General features: G+C 40.7%; 1 protein-coding gene across 1 annotated transcript in view; it reads left to right on the top strand.

Moving 5' to 3' along the window:
- The window catches only part of LRP2 (LDL receptor related protein 2), a 204,885-nt gene that overhangs the window by 133,079 nt on the left and 56,610 nt on the right, over window positions 1-15,196 (top strand). Inside the window, exons 42-49 of the mRNA XM_060257327.1 lie at window positions 623-912; window positions 2,402-2,605; window positions 3,588-3,830; window positions 6,407-6,532; window positions 9,207-9,326; window positions 10,394-10,525; window positions 10,699-10,900; window positions 12,652-12,947. Of these exons, the coding sequence (XP_060113310.1) occupies window positions 623-912; window positions 2,402-2,605; window positions 3,588-3,830; window positions 6,407-6,532; window positions 9,207-9,326; window positions 10,394-10,525; window positions 10,699-10,900; window positions 12,652-12,947 (1,613 nt within the window). The remainder of the gene's footprint in view (window positions 1-622; window positions 913-2,401; window positions 2,606-3,587; window positions 3,831-6,406; window positions 6,533-9,206; window positions 9,327-10,393; window positions 10,526-10,698; window positions 10,901-12,651; window positions 12,948-15,196) is intronic.

Raw genomic sequence — 15,196 nt, 5'->3', positions numbered from 1 at the left:
TGATTCCATACGTACAGTATAATAAAATAGCTAACAATAGGACATGCCACCGGGGCAAGCAATTCTATGCAAATACGTGTGGTTTTGAGTGCAATTAAGGTGAATGGTGTTAAGATCATTGAATGCCATCCTTAAACTGTATGGAAATTAGCACCAAAATATTTTAAATTGTTTTACTCTAATGTTTAATTTAACTGTTTTTATTGTTATTCTATTATGCAGGTTTGGAATTCTAGCAGGAGCTCATTTGCATATTAGGCCACACACTCCTGATGTAGCCAATCCTCCAAGAGCTTACAAAAAAGAACCCTGTAAGCTCTTGGAGGATTGGCTACATCAGGGGTGTGTGGCCTAATACGCAAAGCAGCTCCTGCTAGAATTCCACCCCTGCTATTATGTATTGTGAGCCGCCCTGAGCCTACTTCAGCGAGGAAGGCAGGATATAAATCAAATAAACTAAACTAATATTTGATTGCTCTGGGTTACAAGAATTTGAAGATGGCAATAAGTTTTGATGTGCGTCACAGCATTTCTCATAAGGGGGTTTAGGGGCATATAATGCATGAAATTTTGGTGTCTTATGGTTTGTTTTCAAATACTAACCTCTCCCAATTTGTTTTAGACAGAAGATAGAGCGCAGCACCCTTACAGGTGAAAATCGTGAGGTCATTGTTAGCACAGCCCTCTATCCGTTTGCAATGACCCTCTTTGATCAGCATATTTACTGGACAGACTGGAACACCCGAAGTATTTACCGAGCCAACAAATATGATGGGTCGGATCAGATAGTTATGATCTCGAATCTGCCATCCAGACCGATGGATATTCATGTCTGGGCCAAAAGCAAGCAACAGAAATGCACCAATCCTTGTAACCAGTTCAATGGCGGTTGCAGCCATATCTGTGTAACAGGTAAAAAAAAAAGATACCGAATGATGAATTTAATAACATCTGTATTGCCATTGAGTGCCATGTCTTTCAATGCAAGATCAGATCAGCTGAGAAAATTTTATTTAAGCTCTTGCACTCAGATAGCATTTTAGTTTGGATCATCATTGCAATGGAAATGTAAGTTTTGTTTCACAAAGTACGTAGCGCATACATGTGCAAAGACATAGACATACCAATACATGAACAAACGAAGCTTGTATGGAGTCAGATGACAGATCAAGTAAGGTCTATACTCAGACTGTCAGCAGCTCACCAGAGACTCAGGCAGAGGTCTTTTGCGTCACATACTGCCTTGCTAGTCCTTTGAACTGGATACATATAGATTGAACCTAGGAGCTTCTGCATGCCAAATTTATGCTCTGCTCTAAGCTGGAGATGGCTAAGCATTGGCAAATTCCAACCATATCTGACATCTAGGACACTGCCTTGTCTGATGATAGATCAAGATGGGCAGCTGTGTTAGTCTTGTCTATAAAAAAGAGCAATAATCAAATAGCACTTTAAAGATTAACAAAATTTGTGGCAGAGTATTGAGCTTTCATAAGTCACTGAAGTGAGTCACAAAAGCTCATACTCTGCCACAAATTTTGTTCGTCTAAGGTGCTACTGGACTCTTGCTCTTTTGCCTGGTGATGATCATTTGACATTTCTGCAACTGGTAAAAAAAGTTGCAGCAGTTCTTACGTGGGAGATGCAGTTCTTACCTGGGAGAGGCTGGGACATAAAGATCGCATGACACAGGCAAGTAACCATTGTCCAGCTTTACAGTTCAGACATCACACCTTAAACACATCATATATGAGGTATATTCCACACACCAAGACAAATTCAAATGTATCTTGGAGCAGCAAAATATAGTTCATGATGAAAGGAATCAGTGTGTTTCTTAACACTCTCAGTGACTTGTTTCAAGTATCCAGAACCTGTAATAGCTTGGTATTTTTGAGATTATTTTTTGCCCCAATCATATATCATTCAATTTATGGGCCAACCTACTAGCAATTATAACACTTCAGTGCTCTTCTGCATCAGGGTTCTTTAGCAAAAATGAATGGGATCATGGGATGCATGAGCCACTCTTCAACAGCCAGAGACTCCTGGGTTAATAAGTGAGAAGGTGGAAACCTCATTTGGCAAGACAGATATTGTATGAACCTCTCCCTGGAATTGCCATGCTCATTTTATAAGCTGACGTAGTCGTTGCAGTCTTGGAACCAGTGACATTGCAACAATACAACAAAACAAAGCTAATTCGGAGTGCATAAAAGAGCTTATTCTAAGCATGCTGCTAAAGGACTGACATCCATGAGAACCTGCCTGTTGTTTTTTTTGAGTGACATTCCATTCACATTCCATTAAGTGGATGAATGTTTTGTGGTAAGTTATATGTAAAGATATTGATCTTTTAATATCATAATATTTAGTTGTTGTTTCTTGTAATCAAACATAGGCCCAACTGGCGCAGAGTGTCAATGTCCTTCTGAAGGACGCTGGTATTTAGCCAACAACAACAAGCATTGTGTTGTGGACAATGGCACCAGGTGTGGGGGAGGACTTTTCACTTGCCTGAATGGACGGTGCATCGCAGAGCGCTGGAAGTGTGACAATGATAATGACTGTGGGGATGGCAGTGATGAACTGGAAAGTGTGTGTGGTAAGCACTTCTGCAGTTGAATCAGAAACTCTAATGCCTTGCAGGAAGCTGTTTTGATAAAAATCAAGAGATATCCATGATCTGTTTGGCCAGAGTCCTGGTGTCTATGTTGCTGGGATTATCTAGAAAAGGAGACCAGATTGCATCCAAGAGCAGACATAACTCAAATGATAAAAAGTTAAAAAGATTAATGTAGGGGGGATGGTACAGATGTTAGAACTGACTTGCCCTCTTAGATTCAAAGAGGGTGGAATATAATTTTTAGCAGGACTAGGAAGTATTTTTTCCAGCTTAAATGTTTGTAAGATCAGAATAATAATAATGTGTGAGGTAAGACATGAGAAAATGTGTTGTGGAGTATGAAATGCTCTTAACTCACCCACTCAACAAGAATATTTCCAAAACAGTTTATGAATGGTTTTTCAGATTTGGGGCTCTGTAACTCTTCCTCTACACATACAATCTTCCTGGCCCGATGCACTGAAAGACTTCAAATGAGGGAAGGGCACTAATGGTATGAGACTCCTACAGGAACAGGAAGGAGAAAAAGATGATGGGTGAAGGAAATGAATTGTGATGTTGTTTTGATAAAATTCTGCTTTAAAAAATAGAGAAGCCCCACAATACATAAAGAAAATACCACATTTCCCTTGACTGTGCAGTTGTGTTGTTTTATGGCAACAAGTTGGCAGCAGCATCTCCAGTTTGCTTCCTCTTGTTTGCACTGCTCTGCCATTTGTTCAGTTTTCTTGGAGGGTTTTGTAGACTCTAGCAATGAACCTTCCAGGTAGAAATAAAACCAATAACTTTGCCTTCTGACTGACTGATTCAAGATGTGTATTTTGCTTTACATGCAGTCCGCTTTGCAGCTGTGTTTGCCCTTGCAGGTAAAAACAAACTAAACTCCCACATACTTCTTTGAAGCGTTTGTCAGGAGTCTCTTCCATCAGTGATGTTTCTTTATCACATTTCTCTCCTTCAGCTTTTCATACCTGTCAGCCAACAGCTTTCACATGTGGCAATGGGCGGTGTGTACCCTACCCTTATCGCTGTGATCACTACAATGACTGTGGAGACAACAGTGATGAGGTGGGCTGCTTGTTCCGAACTTGTGACTCCCACACAGAATTTACTTGCAATAATGGAAGGTGTATATCTCTTGAATACGTCTGCAATGGTGTAAACAACTGTTATGATAATGGCACTTCAGATGAGAGAAATTGCCGTAAGTTGATCCCAAATACATATTGTCCTTTAGGATCTGATTCTTTAGGCCACCAAAGAGGAAACTTAATTTTTTTTGCTTGTAAAGAATCAGTAAAAGGAAACAAATTTTTGGTATTTTTAACACAATTGGTCAAAAAAAATCAGTCAGATTTATGAACATCTTGAGAAATTGATTGGTTGTGAAGATTATTTGTTGGTGATTGAGAAACATTAATAAATGTACATGCTGTGAACTGTCCCACTGACTTTGGAAGCATATGTTAGATCCTGCCAAACTTTTGTTCATAGTAGTCCTATTCCCCCTGTTATTGCAGCTTCCATTCTAGATGGCATTTCTCATGCAGGTCCCATGATCCCTAGGGTAGTGCTTTTGGTGGTGAAAGGAGACGCCCTCCTCCTTTTTTCACCAGTGGAAAAGCTATTTGGATCCTACTCAAAGAATACAGAGCTGTATCATATGAGCATTCCATTAATGGAAGAAGGGTGATCTCGCCCAATTCCCTTTTCCTGATGTGTGACTTTTTTGCATGCAAGGGCCCTCCAAATCCTACCAATACTTTTTAATGTGCCGCAGTAGGCTACTGTGGCTGGAAAGGCTAGAAAGAGTCACTTCTGTTAGCTGAACATCTGTTGGATACTATGCTCTGTGTTTCGGCCATTGGGGACTAAATAATAGGGCATGTCATTATTTTATAACTGTTCCAGTTTGTGAAATCATTTGATATAATGATAATGTTAACATTTTTTTTTGTAAATTGTATTAATGTATTTTATTGTGTTATTGCATAATGTACTTAATTTTACTCTTTTGAACCAACAGTGAATTGCTCAAGACTACATTTGTGTTGGCTAGGTTTGGTGTGACAATAGAACATATTCAGTGGCGATAAACCTCTGAAACTCAGCTTTAGGAAGCATATCAGGGAAGGGCCTTGGTCTCCATGCCCTGTTTGTAGACCCTCCAAGGCAGCTGAAATAAGATACTGGACTAGATGGACGCTAGTTTGATCTAGCAGGGATGTTCATGTGTTCTTTTGAGCAGTGAACATCAGCACTATTCAGGGCCAGCTCACTCACTAGGCAAACTAGGAATTTGCCTAGGGCGCCGACAGGGCGGGGTGCGCTAGATTGCCCCCCCCTCCCCATGCCCTAGACAAATCCCTACTTTGCCTCTTCCTCTGCCCACCCCTCCCCCCCTTAGTAGCTCATTTGTCGGCCCTTCCCCCCCCTCAGTAGCTCGCCCACCATCCTCTTCCTCTTCCCTCCCCTTCTCCCCCTCAGTAGCTCGCCTGCCGTCCTCTTCCACTGCCTGCCCGGCCCTTCCTCTCCTCCTTAGCTCACCCACCCTGCTTCCTCCCTGTGAGCTTCCCAGAGGCTGCCTCCCCCAGCGCACTCAAAGGAGCAACGCCAGCCTCCTGCTTAAGCGGGCATTGTAATACAGTGTTCTCTTAATAGTGAGCAGGAAGAGGCCCGGGGGTGCCCATGCAGAGGGGGGCGGTGGGCAATCAGCCCGCCTGGGGCACTGTGCGCCCTAGGGCTGGGCCTGGCACTACTGTTCTGGCAGAGGCCCTGATTGCAGCTATAGTGCTATGAATTTTTAGCATAATACTGCAACTATCAGAGAACAGGTGGTGTGGAAATGATCGACATGAAGAGGATGTTTGGGTGTTGCTTGGTGGTTTTGGTGGTGTAGATGTGATGAGGAGGCTGTACTGAACTGAGAGGCGATTGTTCTTAGGGAAGACAAATCTCATCTTTTTGCAGGACAAAACTGACTCAAACTGTACTGAGTATTATACTGTGCACATTGTGGAATCCAAGATGGTGTATGCATAGGCTTCCTGGCTGATCTTTTCCAGGCACTGGCCTACCTCAAATGTATTTATTTTAAGAAAGTTGTCTTCCAGCCCTAATATTGGGCCATTTCTACTCATCTGACCGAAAACTTTGCATAACAAATCCATACCAAGAATTGGAAAATAACTCCAAATTATTAAATTCTGAGAGTAGTAGATTTGTTTAATTTTTTTAGATACATAGTTCTTTTTAAAAATAAAAATATTTTGTTATGCTGAAATGGGCCAGGTGGTCTTGTTTCTGTTCCTGTTTTCTGAGGCACAGCATTTCTCCCCTGTATCGTTTCCATGAATGTGTCCCTTTGAAAAATGCTTTCTGCCAAAATTTGGATAATTTTTTTTTCTAAAGGACAGAGTGGAAGGAACAAGCTATAATTATTTATGGAAAAATAAATAATTATAATTATCCATGGAAACTAATGGATAAAAAATAGTTACCTGTACTGTTTTTGTAGTGTGTGAATACACCGAAAATGGATGATTTAAAGGCAGATTAAAGTTTCTAAATTATCTGACTCAGAATGAATATGTTAGCTAATCTCTGGAGGATATCTTCTGGACTGATCTTACAATGATAGAACATTTGAAATTTCACTCCAGAAAGTCTGAAAAATGTTGCTGTTTGAAGTTAACATGTATTTTTTTAATTAGGTTGTTCCTTTATAAGGGGACAAAAGAGATCTAAACGTTCCTTTCTTATTTTCTTTTTCTCTTAAAGCTGAACGCACTTGTCAGTCCGGCTATACAAAATGTCAGAGCACAAATATATGCATTCCTCGAACTTATCTGTGTGATGGCGATAATGACTGTGGCGACATGAGTGATGAGAGCCCCACTCACTGCGGTAAGCTAATGGTTCCCCAATTAACCTCCTTGGCTTTGATTTGGGCAGAAAGCCAAAGTTCTTCTACTGTCTATGATTCCCCGCCCCTTTGATGATCATATTGAGAAGGCCTGCCGTTACTTGTGCCCACATGTGTCTGCCTAACATGAATATACTTTTCAGATTCTGGAACTTAAAATGAAAATCTTCTAAGCCAACCCATGATGGAGGTGAGAGATACCAAACTATCTTTAGATAAAGATTAAAGAAATATTAGATGGAGAGCTGAGGTCGGGAGAGGGTCAGTTTTGGGGATGCATTCATAGACCTTTTTTTTTTTTGTATTTTTTTTTTATTTTGTAATATAACTCATGTTATTTCTCCATCTTACATTCATATTACAGATCCATAAGTTACCTCCCTCCCTCCTCCCACCCCTCCCAAATTGACCATTATATAACCTATTTGTATTTTCAACCACATGCGCACCCTTTGGAGCCTGAGCCTTATTTCATTATTGGCCCCTCCTGTTTTTACCCATCCTGTATATTTATACCACCTTTCCTTAATTTCTTCAATCTTGTCTTCTCCTTGCTTTCCTTGTTTTAGTACTGATAACATATCTGACTGAATCCATTCGTATAAATAACTGTTCCATTTATCCAAAGTCCATTTCGTGGCATCTTTCCAACCAAATGCTAGGACAGCCTGGGCTGCCAAAATCATAGCCTTAAATATCTCCTGGAAAGGCTTATCCACTTTAGGGTTCCCCAATATTCCCATAAATAATACCTTTCCCGAAAGTTTCACTTTAACTTTACACACTTCTTGCACCTTTCCCAAAATCTTCTGCCAAAATTCAGCCACTTTTGAACACTCCCACCATAAATGCGCATAATGTCCCTTCTCCTTTTTGCAATGCCAACAATTGGATCTCAATCCCTTAATCATATATGCTAATTGAGCCAGTGTTCTATACCATTTCCAAATTAATTTCATTTCTAATTCTCTAAATTTTTCCAATTTTATATCATTAATATTTCTCATTACTTTATTTATCCCCTTTTCTGAGAGTTCCACATCTTTCTCCCACTTTGACTGTATTATACTTATCATATAATCTTTACTTCCTCTCGTAATATTATATATCTTCCTTGTTAAACCTTTTCTGTCATCCGTTCATAGACCTTGTATCCCTGGCCCTCAGTGTGTTAATATGCCGCAAGGGGGTGGATGGGCATGATGTATCTAGGAGTCTTAATAGATGTTTGTGTGATGGTATGGAGGGCATTGATACCAGCATGCTGGTTTCCAATAGCTGCTGGCACAGAAACAGAGATGCTTCAAATGGGCAGGCTGGCATATGTAGTCAGAGTTGAATAAATGTTATATAAGCATGTAAAATGAAGTTGATTTTGCAGCTCTGAATCTTGTGAGAGCCGAAGTACCAACCAGATAATTCTTAGCAAAGGAAAAGAAAAGCTAATTACAGTCATATAAGAAAGAAAAAGTACTCATGAATTCTTGCTTTGAGCCCAAGATGAATATAGCTATAGAGGTGTTAAAGTTGTTATTTTTCTCATCTGAAAAGTGCCTGTCCTTTTGCACATGTGGAGTTGGGTCTGAAAGACATGATGCAAAATCCAGTCAGGACAAGAGTTCCTGACCCAACTCATGGTTATAAGTTCAACTGGGGATTTTAAAAAGTTCTCAGTTTCCCCATTCAGCTGCAAGTAGGCACAGGGGAGAGTGGAGTTTTCAGACTTTCCTCCCACAACATTTTTACCACTGGGACTAGCTCTGGGGAAGCCGTTTTACCCTGCCCTCTGGAACTACTTGTCCATCCTAGAGCAGGTGAAGTCAGAAGAAGGGGCAAACAGTCCCCCCCCCCAGTTGCCATTCAGATGGGAAAAATCCATGTTGTTGGGTCCCATGTCATATTATTAATATGTGTGCCCTTGAAGTGTGAGATTGAGCCACATTGTAATGGCTTCCAGTTTTGTTTAGAAGGCTGCTGTCTTGGATAGTTACTGTACTGTAGGAGCTGAGAAACTGAGCTGTGAACCCAGTTTAAGTTTCTTCTCTGCCATTAACTCACTAAATTGCCTTAGGCAGGCTGTTCTCTGTCAGCTTCGGCCCTACCCCCTAAGATATGCATTATGGAGGTGATAATATTGACCTACTGATACATGGCTATGTAAGATATTGAGCACAATCAGATGGGAGTTTTGCCCTGCTGTAGCCACCCCTCACCCCCAAATTAAAGAGGTGCGTTCACATGCGCACATCTGGCCCGCATGCTGCTCCCACCTTCACCTTGTCCTGCAACACCTTCCACACACTTTAAATAGCCACGAGGAACTTCCTGGTGTCCTAGCTTTGCCATGCCTCCGTGGCACGTTTCTGGCTATCTGGTGAGAACACTCCTCTTGGTGCGTGCATGGCCCATGTCAGCCACCATCTGATTGCCACGGCACTCCTCAAACGGCACCAGCTTTTTAAAAGCTGGGAGACCACTATAGCAACTTCCTGGTCTGATCGCACCCAATGTATGTGTGAGAAGTACTTTGAATATACAGAAGCATAATATATACGTTGCTATGTTAGTCACGAATTCAAATGCAGCTTCAGTCAGTTTGGAAGTCTGAGAAAAAGAACGATGACGTCTGAGGGATTTTTCTCTTCTTCCTTCTAGTTTCACTGACTTGCACCAATGCCGAGTTCCGCTGCTCATCTGGACGCTGCATTCCTGCTCATTGGTACTGCGATCAAGCAGTGGATTGTGCTGATGGCTCAGATGAGCCTGCCTCTTGTGGTAAGTGAGAAATTAAAAACAAAATGATCTGGGAAGGCATAACTGGGCTGAGGAAAATGAATTGAAGTTAATGAATGGATACGTCAGTGGTGGTCAGCCTTTTTGAAAAATATACCTTAGGTTACAATCCAAAGTATGAGTGAGTTCCATTGAGACCATAGACGTAAGTCCTTCACCATAGGTTACTCTAGAGTCTTCTAAGTGAGGGAATGGACAAATGGTTTACTGTGAAAAAGAAATGCAAGTCTGACTCTATTCCTTAATCAAATCTAGTGAGTCTCATGTTCTAGTCTAGTGTAGTATCAGAAGGCAGATCATGAGGAGGGCAGGAAGGGTTGCATCAGTGTTTAGATCTTGTGGCCCCTTCTTAAACATCCAGGGAAATGCTGATTGCCACTTTGGGGTCAGTCAGCAATTTTTTTCCAGGCCTTTGGCCAGGGATCCTGGAGAGTTTTCCCCATCTTCTGGGCGTGGAGCAGGGATCACGGTGTGTGTGTGTGTGTGGGGGGAGGTATCTGTGAATTTCCTGTATTGTGCAGGGGGTTGGACTGGATGACTCTTAAGGTTCCTTCCAACTCTATGATTCGAATCTGCAGCAGACCAGCTAGATTTGAGTCCAGTAGCATCTCAGAGGCTAAATATTTTGGGAACAGGAGCTTTCAAGAGTCAAAGCTCCCTTTATCATCTGGCAAAGGAAGCTCTGAACCTCTAAAGGCCATGTCCTGAAAATCTTGTTGCTCCCTAAGGTCCTTCTGACCATGTTTCTAATTTTACAAAAGCATAAGGCTTCTGCAAAGGAATCTCCTATATACGCCAGTAGGGAAGGCTTAGCCCATGTTATTTTGAGGAAGGCAAGATTAGGGACATGCTTGTGAATGAGAACAGTGCTGAAGGCATTGTGGCATTAATCCTTTGCATGTAATCATTGTTATAAAAGGGGGGTGGCTTTTAGGAGCACTTGCTTGACACTTAAAAAAAATAACCCTGCAAAGTGGACAGTTGCCTTTAGCATGCTGGTAGGCATACCACAAAGCAGGCAGACGGACAAACCCCATTCTTCTTCCAAGTTCGGCCTGTCCGGAGCTGTTCGAATGACCAGTTCAGATGTGACGATGGCAGATGTATCCCAGCAAGCTGGATCTGCGATGGTGATAATGACTGTGGCGATATGAGCGACGAAGACCAAAGACACAGTTGTGGTAAGTACCCGCTAGGCCTGAACGTTATACAGAATCATTTGGTTCTGTTTTAATTTTATTCTTGTCCCTAGTCTTGGGAATTTCTCCTTCTGGGCAAGAATTCTTGAGAGTGGGACTGTAACGGTACACAAGTGCTTTAATTACATTTGCTGATATACTATGCTTTGTTCTAGCAAATCGCAGCTGCTTAGCATCAGAGTTCACTTGCATGAATAATGGACCTATGCAAAGAAGGTGTATCCCCAGAGCCTGGGTCTGCGATGGGGATGCTGACTGCAGCGATGGTTATGACGAACATCAAAACTGCACCAGGAGGCCATGCCAGGACAATGAATTCACTTGTAGCAACGGACTCTGCATCCGTAGCGCTTACAGGTTTGTGCTGTACTCAGCCTGGCCTTTGGATTGCTCTTGCCCATGAGGTTCTGCTGAAGCCTGCCTTGCTTTCTATTAGGCACCAGGCTAAAAGCTTCCTTTTTACCCAGGCTTTTAACTAAGGAGTTTGGGCTTTTATTATCTGCTTCTGGCTTGAAGATGATTTTGTTTACTTCATTTTAGGCTGCTCAATGTGTATTTAATGCTGTTCTTTTGCCCCAGCTTGTTTTAATGGCTTTGGTTTGTTTTCCATGGCTTGCGTTAGATTTTATTCTTTTATGGTTGTGTTTTAATGGTTTTGTTGTACTGTTTTAGTGGAAAGCTGCCTCAAGAAGGTCTCTGGGGAAGCAGCACATAAATTAACCAAATAAACCAATAAACCATAACAAGGTGCTGGAGGGTTTCAGTAAAGGAAGTTGTGCATTGAGAATCAGCAGAGGGGTGTAGGCATGACAATGCAGAAAAAGATATAGTACCCATATAATGCAGCGCTGGTGTAACAATGACAATGCAAAAGAACTTAAAGAGATAATACTCATATGATGCGATATTGGTGTAAAAAAGGTAAAGGTAGTCCCCTGTGCAAGTACCAGTAGTTTTCAACTCTGGGGTGATGTTGCTTTCATGGTGTAATGTAATGTAAATAAGACTTTTAAAAGATAGTGCCATATACTGCAATGCCCTTATAACAATGGCAATGCAAAATAACTTCAAGAAATAATGTCCCTATGATGTAATACTGGTTTTGTAAAAGGTTACAACAAAAGGGATGGGGAATGACAATGCAAAATAAATTAAAAATATAGTACCCATAGGTAAAATGATAACCCAACAAATATTTCACAATGCTATAAAAACAGATGATTAAATGAAGTAATAACACAACAAATGTTATACAGTACCCATTTAGATAGAAAGCTGATAAATTTATTGGTTTAAACCATATGGTGTCAAACTATTCAAAGCAGAGATCCAGAAAGTTTCTCTGGCCGTGCCAATTGCATACCACCAGTCTGGATCTAATGGGCTTCCTTACCCTGTTTTGGACTTCCCTGCTTTGCGTCAAGTTCAAATTCGACCAATGTCATCAAAATCCCATTCAGTGCTAGCAGTCTCTTTGGTTGGGCATTCCTTTACTGGACCAACTTTCTGCCCTTTATTTTAATAAGGGCTGAACATGGCTGCAGAGGTTTGTAAACCAGACTGTTGCTCAATGTCGACACTCTACCTGGTGGCTAAAGAAATGGGTGGAGTTTCTTTAAAAACAGAAAACAAATTTAAACCAAGACAGGATAAACTTCTGAAAATGTGTGTAAATGATTCTGAATGGTAAACTGGTTTTGTACACTAAGCAGCATGATCTTTGCCTGTTAATGTGAAAGAAAAGAGTTGCAAGTTCTGTAGTCTACTAAAGTTCTGTAGTCTACTAAAGTTCTGTAGTCTACTAAATTTGATGCCTCACCAATTGAGTAAAATCTGTCGAGCTGTGGAAGTTTTATGTGGAAAATACTCTCATTCAAGGGCAGGTTTAATTGACATTTGGTTGGATTGTACCCATATGCCAAATTTTTTTTTTCTATTTTATAGATGGTTTGTTTATGTCCAGTATCCTGTTTTTAATATTGTGATGGTATGATTTGTGAACCACCTCAAGCTTGACTCTAAGAAGGTGGCATAGAAATAATCTAATAGGTAATATTTGCCTAATTTGTGTTTTCCTTTAATGCTCCAAAAGTGGTTTTCTTTTCCAGATGTGACAGGCGTAATGATTGTGGCGACAGTAGTGATGAGAGGGGTTGTATCTATCAACCTTGCACGCAACACCAGTTTACCTGTCAAAATGGCCGCTGCATCTCAAAAGCCTACATTTGTGATGGGGACAATGATTGTGGCGATGAATCAGATGAATTGGAGCAAATGTGTGTTACACCTGAAGCAACCTGTCCCCCTCGTTATTTCAAGTGTGACAATGGGAACTGCATTGAATTGGCCAAAATCTGCAACCGGATAGATGATTGTCGCGACAACAGTGATGAAAAAGCATGTGGTATGTCTGGAGCATATTTGAAGGAATGGATTTATGTGTCCTAGTTCAGAAGTTTTATATGCAAGATAGTGAATTATTGCAATAATTTGACATGTCTGCCTGATAAATGCCCTCAGAGTTCGCACATGATCTCTGAGGACATTTATAAAAAATGGTGATATAATGACCCAGAGTAAACAGTATAGTGCTGTTATTAAGAAGGCAAATTAAGCTTTGAATTAATATGGGAATTATGAATAAAAGACTGTCAGTGTTCATGCTGTTGCCAAAATCCATAAATACCAGCTTCAGAGAATGGATTTTTTATAGCTTTTGGATGTATTACAGTTCAGACATATTCTATATGAGATTTTGCACTTGCACAGTGCATTTTGGCTGGTCCAGACAAGATGTTATGTCAGGATTCCTGTATGGAGCACCTGTATGTGTTTCTAGGCTTAGGGTTTTGCCTGCAGTTTGTGGCACCTGCATGTCCCTGCTGTGGGCCTTACAGCAGCTTGAGGTTGAACAAATTGCATGGGAGGAAAAGTTAAACCTCCTTGGCTGTGCTGCAGCTCCGGTATGAACTGGGCCATCTGCACCTGCAACCCCCTTTTACAAGATCTTTTCACAGATCTCCTGATGTTGCTTCTAGTTTGAACCAAAGTCCTGGACAGACAATGTATTTCAAATGGAGCTAAGCAAACCCCCTCATGCTTAGAGTTATTTTGAAGACTGCATTGCAAGAATCTGAACAAGACAAGACCTTGTTGCAGGACTCTGAAGAGGCAGCATAGAAATAGTCTAAGTAAATAAATAAGTAAAAAAATAATCCTGGAATTTGCCTGAATGAGATCCAAGAAGCTTCCCAACCCAGAAAGCCAAAAACTTTCCCCTGTCCCTCTCATTATTTTTAATTTTTTTTTAAATGGTGAGAAGGCAAAAAAAAAGTCCCCAAACCTCAATATTAAATATATTTTCACAATAATGCCTTTAGTGGATGAGCGCTACGATTGCTCTGTGGCTTCTTTTTCCTCCATGTCTTTGGAATGTCTGTAATGCTTCCCCACTATTTTGAAGCCTTGAAAATAATCTTTTGATTGGTGTTTATCTTGCTGTGTCTCAGCTATGCTTTGTGTTGGATGGAAATAGAGTTAAACTGCAAATACAGTATTTGCACATGCAGAAATTCTATCATGACTCAATTTAGAAGTTTATTGTGCTATTACCAAGGTCGTAGCCAGCGGGCGGGGTGGGGGCACGGGGTGGTGCCCCCTATAGAATCTGCAGCACTTCCACCCAATCTTCCCCAGTTCCCTAGATTAGGGAAGATTGGGTGGGGGTGCTGCAGATTCTATCAAGGGTATGGCCCCTGTGCCCCCTTGCTGGCTATGACCCTGGCTGTACCAGTTTAATGCACTGGCTGAAGTGCCAGGCAAAGACAAGAAACCTAGCTTCCGAGTCCCACCAATGAAATTTAATGATGACCATAAGCCAGCCACTTTCTTTCAATCTACTTTTCATCACAGACTTCCTCTAGTCTTCAGTCTAGTCTTCCTCACAGAATTAAATGGAGGAGGAGAGAACTTCTGGACAAAAATAGATAGATAGATAGATAGATAGATAGATAGATAGATAGATAGATAGATAGATAGATAGATAGATAGATGATAGATAGATAGATAGATAGATAGATAGATAGATAGATAGATAGATAGATAGATAGATAGATAGATAGATAGATAGATAGATTTCCTGTGCAATGCTCATAATTACTGATTGTTCCTCTTTGAATGGTTTGACTTTTTACTATAACTGTTTTAATTACTGTAATATTTGAGAATACTGTTCCAAACTTTTATAATTTTGTCCTATTATTATTACTACACCTAAGGTTACAAATTGTTGTACTTTGATTGTTTCTCCTTTTGTTGGCATATAGGCTGATTTGTACTGTTTTTTATTTTATTGTTATGCCAATAAAGGTTTCTGGAATCTGGAATTACTGATCCAGTTCCCAAGAGCTTAAGTGGCACCCATCCATTATGAATTCATATATATATCTTACTTCACAATGTTAGTAGAACTTAGTACTTCGTTTTGACTATTACATTTTAATTCAAGATAAAAACTGGACAAAAATCCAAAGAACGGGAACAAAAATTGTATGATATTTAGTCTGGAGAACACTGAGGGGGAAACTTCATAACAGGTAGATATAGCAGGTATAAAAGAAGACAGTGAAGGTATGTTTTCCTTGCCTGTTGTGG

The sequence above is a fragment of the Heteronotia binoei genome, chromosome 16 (genome assembly GCF_032191835.1).
Source record: "Heteronotia binoei isolate CCM8104 ecotype False Entrance Well chromosome 16, APGP_CSIRO_Hbin_v1, whole genome shotgun sequence".
In the NCBI taxonomy this organism is placed as follows: Eukaryota; Metazoa; Chordata; class Lepidosauria; order Squamata; family Gekkonidae; genus Heteronotia; species Heteronotia binoei.
The sequence above is the reverse complement of the archived record's forward strand: the minus strand, read 5'-3'. Positions and strand labels throughout refer to the sequence as shown.